This window comes from Pituophis catenifer, unplaced genomic scaffold (genome assembly GCF_029215685.1).
Source record: "Pituophis catenifer annectens isolate HBS135680 unplaced genomic scaffold, rPitCat1.0.hap2 SCAF_12, whole genome shotgun sequence".
Taxonomy (NCBI): domain Eukaryota; kingdom Metazoa; phylum Chordata; class Lepidosauria; order Squamata; family Colubridae; genus Pituophis; species Pituophis catenifer.
In genome coordinates this window covers 24,737,124-24,747,201 of record NW_027256892.1, presented here as the reverse complement: position 1 = coordinate 24,747,201, position 10,078 = coordinate 24,737,124, and the positions used below count along the sequence as shown (strand labels likewise).

At 45.3% G+C, this 10,078-nt stretch overlaps 1 protein-coding gene across 1 annotated transcript in view; it reads right to left on the bottom strand.

Annotated features, from left to right (window-relative positions):
* Nucleotides 1–3,399: 3,399 nt before the first annotated feature.
* POU2AF3 (POU class 2 homeobox associating factor 3) overlaps nt 3,400–10,078 on the bottom strand; it is a 16,785-nt gene continuing 10,106 nt past the window's right edge. Inside the window, exons 3-5 of the mRNA XM_070952325.1 lie at nt 7,516–7,549; nt 4,735–4,952; nt 3,400–3,750 (exon numbers count right to left, since the gene is read on the bottom strand). Of these exons, the coding sequence (XP_070808426.1) occupies nt 3,400–3,750; nt 4,735–4,952; nt 7,516–7,549 (603 nt within the window). The remainder of the gene's footprint in view (nt 3,751–4,734; nt 4,953–7,515; nt 7,550–10,078) is intronic.

The window sequence follows — 10,078 nt, the reverse complement described above, 5'->3', positions numbered from 1 at the left end:
GCTGGTTTGGTTACCGGTCACAATGTGATTGCTTTCGTTTTCTTGCACAAACTAATTTGGGAAGCCGAGTATGGCTGTGCGAAGGGGCAGCGTTAAACTTGGTTAGTTTCAACTCCGACGAGGGAGTAACCAGGTTAAACAGATTGTGTGAACGGAGAAGGGAATGTGAAGAGATGGAAGTTCCGCCGAAATTGGTGACACAAATGGATTTTTCTCCTGCCTCCCCTTGCATACAAGCCAAGTTGCTGGCTGTGAAATTAATTTTGGTTCAGCAATATTTGTGACTTCCTTGACTGGGCTGGTCTTTCTGGGAACAAAGAAGGAAATGAGTGACGATGCTTAACAAGGCTTCTGAAATTATTATTTTTTTAATCAGGGCTCAGGAAATCCTACATACCTGGTGATCCCCTCTTTTGCATAATGCACTTCGGTTTCTGGCTGCAAAGCTGGCCTTGGCAGCGCCAACAGAGACGGTAGCAACACAGGGAAATAGATTTTAAAAGCGCTTATTGTAGAGCTGGGACGAAATTGCAATCTTCGTCCAATCTCCACCAGGAGTCACTGCTTTGCAGATGCCACTTTGCAAAAAACAAAAAAACACTGGGAAATAAAATATGTTATACCTCCCTCCCCTCCCGCCCCCATCTTCCCAAGATGTGTCAAAATAGATGCTGGCACAGAAATGCATGTCAGAAGTTTGCTTTGTCTTTTAATGTAGTCTTCCAATATTTGAGGGGCTGCCACAGAGAGGAGGAAGGGGGTCAAGCTATTCTCCAAAGCACCCGAAGGCCAGACAAGGAATCATGGATGGAAACTGACCAAGGAGAGATTCAACCTGGAAATAAGGAGAAATTTTCTGACAGGGAGAACCATCAACCGATGGAACAGAAGTTGCCTTCGGAAGTTGTGGGAGCTTCATCACTGGAAGCTTTCAAGAAGAGACCAGACTGTCATCTGTCATAAATGGTGCAGGGTCTCCTGCTTGGGGAGGGGGGGTTGGACTAGATGACCTACAAGGTCCCTTCCAACTCTGTTAATCTGCTCATGCAGCAGAAGGAATAAAAGTGATAAAAGTGAAGCAGCTATTGTTCTATATCAGGGGTCAGCAATCTGCGGCTCTGGAGCCGCATGTGGCTCTTTCACCCCTCTGCCGCGGCTCCCTGTCACTCAAAATATGCATCACAACCTCCAATGTGCGACACCCGCCGGCGTGCAATTTATTGAGCTTTTCAACCCCCCGGTTGGCCAACCGTGGATAAATCCAAGAAAAGAAAAAAGTTTCAGAAGAAAACAGAACATTTAATTCAACTACATGTGCTAGTTTGGTGGCCGCTCAGGAAATAGTCAGGCACTGGAAGGGTTTTGTGGCTCCCGGTGTTTTCTTTTCTGTGGGAAACGGGTCCAAATGGCTCTTTGAGTGTTTAAGGTTGCAGATCCCTGTTCTATATAATTTCACCTTGCACTGTCATAAAATCACCATGGCACCGACCCTTCAACACGACTGTGAGGATTTGATTTCCAGTTCTTTTTTTAAAAAATTAGTATTATTTATTTCAAAGTGCCGTTTTAGAGTTCTTCTTTTTTTTTTAAAAAAAAAAAATTACTTTTATTGAAAGTTTCCAGAGCAATAGTGAAGTTTATTCGTAGTGAATCATAAAGTTACAAACGGAACTCAGAAAAAAGAAAAGTCATAAAAAAAAGAGAAAATGGGTCAAATAAAACACACACACCTTCCCCCCCCCCCCGCTGACTGCTTGACCTTCATTTAATGGAATCTTAAAACATTACACATCGATTGGATGGGAGAAGAAACATCAGCTTGCGGTTTAAAAGTTTCTTTGCTTCCTTAAGGAAACACGACAGGAAAAAAAAAAAAAACCCTAAGATGAATTCAACTTAGATCCGTGATGGTGAACCTATGGCACGTGTGCCCGAAGTGGCACATGGAGCCATGTTTCCTGGCACATGCAGTGTTGCCCATTCGTCTTCCGGGTTTCTGGCATGCATGCGCGCGCGAGGATCAGCTGGCTTTTTTGCATGTGGCAGTGCTGGAAACTAGAATATCTGGTCTTCCGTTTTCCTGGGTGAGCATGCGCGCCTATCAGCTGATTGTCGTGCGCGCATAAGCGCCAGAAACCCGGAAAAGTAGCTGGGTCAAACCGGAAGTTCAGTAGCTGAAACCGGAAGTTCATTTTCGGGGGCGCGCATGCAACCTGGGCCGCTCCTCTTCCGGGTTTTGGCCCAGATGTGCACATGCCATCACTGACTTAGATGCTTATCAGTTCGCTGAAAATATATACATACGTATTTGATCAGAATGCAAGAATATACATGTCACTTTTATGAGAGTGATCAAGTCAGTTTATCGAGCACGTTGCAAGCTTCCAGATCTCACAGAATTCTTCAATGGGGAGGTAATGAAATTTTCAGGGCTGGCAAATTTTAAACGTACAAATAGACCGCCGGTGAATTTTCTTTCGACGGGTAAATGTTAAGCCATCGTTGCTTCACACTCCGATATTTTGTGGCAGTTATTTCTAGAGGATAAAATCACCTTAATTGATTTACTAATTGTTTTTTTTAAAATATATAAGTGCATTCTTAGCCATTGGATGTGTGACGTGTTGATGGCATGGGAAATGCTAGAATGGACAAAATTGTTGAATAAGATGGTACTGGAATACAGAGCGCTGCAAATTATATAAAAATAAAAGGCAGTTTGCAAAGGCATCCGAACAGATTGGAGAAATCCACTTCTCTTGGGTGCAGTATGTGGATTATTTCGTGATGGATGGAGACAGGTTGCTTTAGCCCAAATCATGCTTGAGAAGGATTTCCTCTTTTACTAATCAACCCATTGATCAATTCCAGAAAAATCTAAAGCAGGGGTCTCCAACCTTGGCAGCTTTAAGACTTGTAGACTTCAACTCCCAGAATTCCTCAGCCAGCTATTCAACCTTGGCAACTTTAAGACTTATGGACTTCAACTCCCAGAATTCCTCCCAGAATTCCAGCAAAACTGGCTGAGGAATTCTGGGAGTTGAAGTCCACAAGTCTTAAAGTTGCCAAGGTTGGAGACCCCAGATCTAAAGAACCAGCAAAGCTGGCTGAGGAATTCTGGGAGTTGAAGTCCACAAGTCTTAAAGTTGCCAAGGTTGGAGACCCCCTGCTCTAAAGGAGGGATGTTCAACCTTTAGCAGCTTGGAAGATTTATGGACTTCAGCTCCCATGGCTGGCTGGGGAATTCTCGGAGTTGGAGTCCAGAAGTCTTCAAAAGTTGCCGAGGTTGGACACCCTTGCCCTAAAGCTTGCATCCTGCTCATTCTGTATTGGTTGACCTGAGAAAGGTGTCATTTGGAGTCCATAAAACTTCTGCATTCACAAGAGCGGACGGCCAGGCTAACTATAGCACAGATCCCAACTCCTATCCTTCCAGAAGTCGTCTGCCACCGAGACCGAAGGGGCATAGTCTTTGCAATCCAGGGTGGTGTAGGGAAAGTATTCGGGGGCTCGAAATGTGTCCAAGTGCTGGGAACCACACGGGGTGCAGTAGCACGTCGGTAGGCCGGAGGTGTGTGGGATGTGGTTATGTGGCTGGCAGGTACGTTCCTCCGGGGATGGATACATGCAACTCCTGCCATCCAGAGCTGGGCAGCTGTAGCCGAGTGGGGCGAAAGGGGGCATCTGAGATGGGGAATAGCTGTAATCGAAGGAGCCGGAGGGATCAGGAGCCTCCGGGGATCCAGAACCCTAAAACAAGAAAACAAGGATGAAACGCCCACTCTTCCATGTGCAAATTTCATTCCGAATTCACAGGATGATCAAGGGATGTTAGCTCAGAAGTAAGCTGGGTCCAATAGGGCTTCCTCTCCAGGAAGAATGCACCAGGTAGTGCCAATCAGCTAAAGCAAGGGTGCCCAACCTTGGCAACTTATGGACTTCAACTCCCAGAATTCCCAAGCCAGCATGGCTGGCTGGGGAATTCTGGGAGTTGAAGTCCACTGGTCTTCAATTGGCCAAGGTTGTGTGCACCCCTGAGCTAAAGCAAGAGAGCACAATCTGAGTCCCAAGATTGAACATTGTCCTCAAGCAAAACGGACAGGTTTGCAAAAAATAAAACAGAGAAATTATTAAATAAATCTCTATTGGCCAAGGAATTGCCTGCTGATTCTCTAAATTGCATTAATCCCCGCCCCCTTGTTTTATACCAGGGGTCTGCAACCTTAAATACTCAAGGAGCCATTTGTACCCGTTTCCCACAGAAAAGAAAACACCAGGAGCCACAAAACCTGGGTGGGCGTGGCCAACTCGATGTCACTCACTTCCACCAGTCACATGACCCTCTAGCCACGCCTACTCATTAGCTGGTCATTAGGGCAGAGAACCAGTTGTTAAAAAACACCGGGAACCACAAAATCCTTTTGATCTCTCTCTCTCTCCCCTCTCTCTCCCACCCCTCTCCCTCTCTCCTTGTATCTCTCTATGTCTTTCTCTCTCTCTACCCCTCTCTCTGTATCTCTCTGTCTCTGCCCTGGCCGCTTCTCCATTTATACCTTAACCACCTGCCATTCATTCATTCATTCATTCATTCATTCATTCATTCATTGAATTTATATTGCCCCCTATTCACCCATGGCGACCCTTGCACCCAAGCAGCTCTTTCCTCCTAGGGACCAGGCGATATAGATATGGGAACATCCCTCTCCAAATCTGAAGATACAGAAACTCACGTACCAGGCAGGTGAGGGCTGGCTGGAAGCTCTCAGGTGAGCAGGGCAGGTTGTCCTGTGCCAGGCTCAAGGGCACCTCCAGCGGTGGCTCAGCTTGAAGGCACGAATCCACCAGCTGCTCCAAATAATTGGGAATTTCCTCGCAGGAGGTCCCGTCCTGGAACTGCCAAGGTTGCAAACAGCTGGATAAGGAAGATTCACGTGCCGTATCGATGTAAGGAACTAAGAAAAGAAAGCAAGGCGGGAGAACTCAGCTCTGCTGCGAAATAGATGTTGGCAGAGACTTTAGCCTGGCAAATAACAAATATCTAGGAAAACATTGGCCTAGCAAAAATGTGCATTAAAAATACAGGCAGCCCTTGACACACTTGAGCTCCAAATTTCTGTTACTAGGCCTAGCCTAATTGGTTCTTAATTGGGATTTTAAATTTTATAGACTTGGGGGTTTTAAATTGGGAAGCCAATGATTTAATTCTTTTTAATTATCTTAACTTTTATATTGTATGTACTTTTAATTTTGGCTGTTCACTGCCCTGAGTCCCTTCTGGGAGAAGGGCGGTATACGAATTAAATAAATAAATAAATAAATAAATAAATAAATAAATAAATAAATAAATAAATAAATAAATAAATACTAAGCGAGACATTGGTTAAAGGAGTTTTGCCCCATTTGTTGCCCCATTTCTTGCCACAGTTGTTAAGTGAGTAACCGGGTCGTTAAATGAATCTGGCTTCTCTACTGACTTGGCTTGTGAGAAAGTCGCAAAAGGGGATTGCGTGACCCTGGGGACATGGCAACGGTCATAAATATGAGTCAGTTGCCAAGCATCTGAATTCTGATCTCGTGGCTATGGGGATAAGTATGAAAAACGGTCATAAGTCACGTCTTTCAGTGCCGGTCACTAAGCAAACTATTGTAAATTGAGGACAAGCTACCTGTATGCCTGACAAAATCCCAAAATCCAACAAGCCCATAGGATTTCCTGCCTCAAATGTTATTCAAACTACATTTTTTTCATTCAGATTTCTATCTTGCCGAATTCCTCTAAAGAGCTCCAAGTTTGCTCTTTAGATTTGCTGCTTCTTAACTCAACTGCCCAGTTTCAATTTCTCAAAGTTTCTTGGTCCTTTGCTAGCTTAAGAATTGGGAGAAAAATGCCTGCATATCTGCCGTTAAAACCCAGTTACACCCTGGAGCATTATGTGGGGCAGGAAGGAACTGATAGGGAAAGGGAAAGCTTCCCCTTGGACATATGTGCTAGTCATTCCCAACTCTAGGGGGGCGGTGCTCATCTCCGTTTCAAAGCCGAAGAGCCAGCGCTGTCCAAAGATGTCTCCGTGGTCATGTGACCGGCATGACTCAACGCCAAAGGCGCACGGAACGCTGTTACCTTCCCACCAAAGGTGGTCCCTATTTTTCTACTTGCATTTTTTTACGTGCTTTCGAACTGCTAGGTTGGCAGAAGCTGGGACGAGTTACGGGAGCTCACTCCGTTACGCGGCACTAGGGATTCGAACCGCTGAACTGCCGATCTTTCGATCGACGAGCTCAGTGTCTCGTCCCTATGATATATATATATATTATATATAAGGAACTGATATGAGATATAAAAAGATGAATTTTCTTTTGGGAGTTCTGGAGGAAAGAGAGAGAAGAAGAGCTGCCAGGAGGGAAAAATAAAAGCACGCGTGATTGTAAACGAACCCACCCCAAAATAAGTTAGTTTAGCAAGAAGAGGAAAAGGGAACGAATGCAGCCAGTGCCTTTAAATCCACTCTAGAAAGAACAACACCACAAACTCAGCTGGAATCTCTCTCTCTCTCCCTCCCTCCCTCTCTTTCTTTCTCTCTCTCTCTGTCTTTCTTTATTTCTCTTTCTTCTTTCTTTCTCTCTTTCTTTTTCTTTCTTTTTCTTTCTTTCTCTTTCTCTCCCTCCCTCCCTCTTTCTTTTCTTTCTTTCTCTCTCTCTCTCCCTCCCTCTCATTCTTTCTCTTCCTCTTTTTTCTTTCTCCTTTTCTTTCTTTCTTTCTTTTCTTTCTTTCTTTTTTCTTTCTTTCTTTCTCTTTCTCTCTCCCTCCCTTTCTTTCTCTTTCTCTTCTCTTTTTTCTCTCTCTCTTTCTTTCTCTTTCTTTCTTTTTCTTTCTTTCTCTTTCTCTCTCTCTCTCTCCCTCTCCCTCCCTCTTTCTTTATTTCTCTTTCTCTTTTTCTTTTTTCTTTCTTTTTTCTTTCTTTCTCTCTCTCTCTCTCTTTCTTTCTTTCTTTCTCTTTCTCTCCCTCTCTCTCCCTCTCCCTCCCTCTTTCTTTATTTCTCTTTCTCTTTTTCTTTTTTCTTTCTTTTTTCTTTCTTTCTCTCTCTCTATCTCTTTCTTTCTTTCTTTCTCTTTCTCTTTCTCTCTCTCTCTCTCTCTCTCTCTCTCTTTCTTTCTCTTTCTCTCTCTCTCCCTCCCTCTTTCTTTATTTCTCTTTTTCTTTTTTCTTTCTTTTCTCTTTCTTTTCTCTCTCTCTCTCTCTCTCTCTCTCTCTCTCTCTCTCTCTCTTTTAAAGCTGGTGAGCTCCCACCAACCTTCTCCACCCAGACTGGATGCTCATCTGCATTTAGCAAGCTCCTGCCCAACGCGGATTGGCCATTTTCACAATTAAATGCCCGTGCCCAGCCGTAAGTCCGGATTCAAGAAGAAAACTGATAGGAATAGGTACGCGCCTTTGTGGGTGCTGGGGAGAGGAGAAGGGTGGGTGGGTGGGTCTGTTTTGTACCAACCTGTGCAGGGAGGAGAAAAAACCTCACCAGCCTGGAGGTTTCCGCTGCATTCTCCGAAAACCTGAGAATAAAAAGGATTCAGGAACAAAGCAAAACAAATTGGGGGGGGGGGATGTTTCTCTCCAATAATAAAACAGAGAAGGACTCGCTGCTCCCACCCCCTTCCTTCACCCCTTCCATGGCAGAGGTAAGTCCAGGGTTTCTCTCCAAAACAGAGAAATTGTTGAGATGCTGCAAGGCAATTAAAGAGAGTCATTCCTTCCTTGGGTGTATTTAATCTCACGTCTTCCTCCATGTTATTCCTCGGCTAGATATAATTTAGGGAAGCCTGATCTCCTAAGGGCTCTGCAACCTTTAAATGGAACAGGTCTTCCACTGTCTAAAAAAACCTGCATCCTCAGGTTTGTGAAAAACAGAAGGAAGGAAGGAAAGAAAGAAAGAAAAGAAGGAAGGAAGGAAGGAAGGAGAAAAGGAAATAGAGAAGAAGGGAAGGAAGGAAAGGAAAGGAAATGGAGAAGGAAAGGAAAGTAGGAGGGAGGAAAGGAAAGGAAATGGAGAAGGAAAGGAAAGGAAAGAAAAGGAAAGGAAAAGAAAGGAAAGGAAAGGAAAGGAAAGGAAAGGAAAGGAAAGGAAAGGAAAGGAAAGGAAAGAAAAGAAAAGAAAAGAAAAGGAAAGGAGGAAAAGAGGAAGGAAAGGAAAGGAAATGGAGAAGGAAAGGAAAGGAAAGGGAGGAGGAAAGGAAAGAAAAGGAAAAAAAGAGGGAGGAAAGGAAAGGAAAGGAAGAAAAGAGGGAGGAAAGGAAAAGAAAGGAAAGGAGGAAAAGAGGGAGGAAAGGAAATAGAGAAGGAAAGGAAAGGGAGGAGGAAAGGAAAGGAAATGGAGAAGGAAAGGAAAGGAAAGGAGGAAAAGAGGGAGGAAAGGAAAGGAAAGGGAGGAGGAAAAGAAAGGAAGTGGAGAAGGAAAGGAAAGGGAGGAGGAAAGAAAGAAAAGGAAAAAAGAGGGAGGAAAGGAAGAAACATTCTGAATCAAACGCAAGAGCAAGTCGTGCTCAGAAATCCAAGGGGTGATTTTCAAAAACTGGAGTAAAAATGTCTTTCCGTGCCGATAACCATTTCTCTTGAATATAAATTTAATAAATTAAATTAAATTAATTAAATTAAATGGAAACGTTTTGCAGTGCAACCTCACCAGAATGTTCTGCCTTTGCTTTTCAGCTTTTCCTGTCCTTGCCAAGGTTAAAGGCCAAGGTCAAAGGAGAGCTACAGAAGGAAACGCCTTCCAAGATAGTGAGCAGATGAGGAAGATACTGGAGGAGTTAGAATTTCTGTCCTGGCCAGAGGTTGCACTAGATCAGAGTTTTTCAAACGTGGCCCCTTTAAGATGCGTGGACTTCAAACTCCCAGAATTCCCCAGCCAGCCATTCTGGGAATTCTGGGGAGTTGAAGTCCACACATCTTAAAGTTGCCAAGACTGAGAAACATTGGAGTAAATACTTCTTTACTCCTCTCTGAGGTGCTTTTCGTGGGAGAACATGAACACATTTTTCCTGGAACAAGGAACAAAGTGGCTTGTTACGACGAAGGCTTTGGTCCCCAAAGGATTTTGATGCCCTGGTAACTTTTCCCTAGATCCGTGATGGAGAACCTATGGCACGCGTGCAACAGGTGGCACGTGTAGCCATATCAGTGGGCACGCGAGCTCAGCTCCGGCATGCATGCGTGCACCAGCCAGCTGATTTTCGGGCTTTCTGGGCCCACCAGAAGTAGGGAAACAGGCTGTTTCCTGCCTCCAGAGGACCTTGTGGGGTGGTGGGGAAGGCCCGTTTTTCTCTCTCCCCAGCCTCCAGAGCCTTTCTAGGAGTCTGGGGAGGGCAAAAACAACCTTCCTCACCCACCCCCCAGAGGCCTTCTGGAAGCCAGAAAGGGCCCATTTGGCAACTTCTGGTAGGACCGGAAGTTGGCAAACGGCCATTTTCAGCCTCCAGAGGGCCTCGGGGGGGGGGGGGAGGCTGTTTTCGCCCCTCCCCAGACTCCTAGAAAGGCTCTGGAGGCTGAGGAGAGCAAAAAACAGGCCTAACCGTGCCATCGGCGTGCCAGGAGTGGGAGGAGCGGGGGGTGGGGGATGGGGAGTGAGTGCATGCGTGGGGGCAGGGCGCATAGAATTATGGGTGTGGGCATGCACATGAAACCCCTCCCCCCGCTCCTGGCACGCAATGGCAAAAAGGTTAGCTAGATTATTCTCTCCTCCAGGTTTGCCCTGCCTTTCACACCGGTGGAGTTTTCCTACTAAATTCGGCAGCCCAAGTTTGCACATTGTTACTCAGGCGTGAGTCCCGCGGAGGTTGAGTTTACCAAATGGGCTGGGATCCGTGTGGGCACGCTGAGTCACAAAGGGCCGGGAGATGGAACCACAACTGAAGCCCTGCCAAAGTGTGAATTCCATCCCCACCTTCCAGCCAACCGTTGTGACCAATCCAGAGGAAGGGAAAAGAAGGGAGGTTCACACCCACGCTCTGGATTCAAAAAGAATTGAAAACAACTCTTGGTTTTTCAAAGGACCTTTTGAAATTCTCCTCCAGAGGAGAAGACAA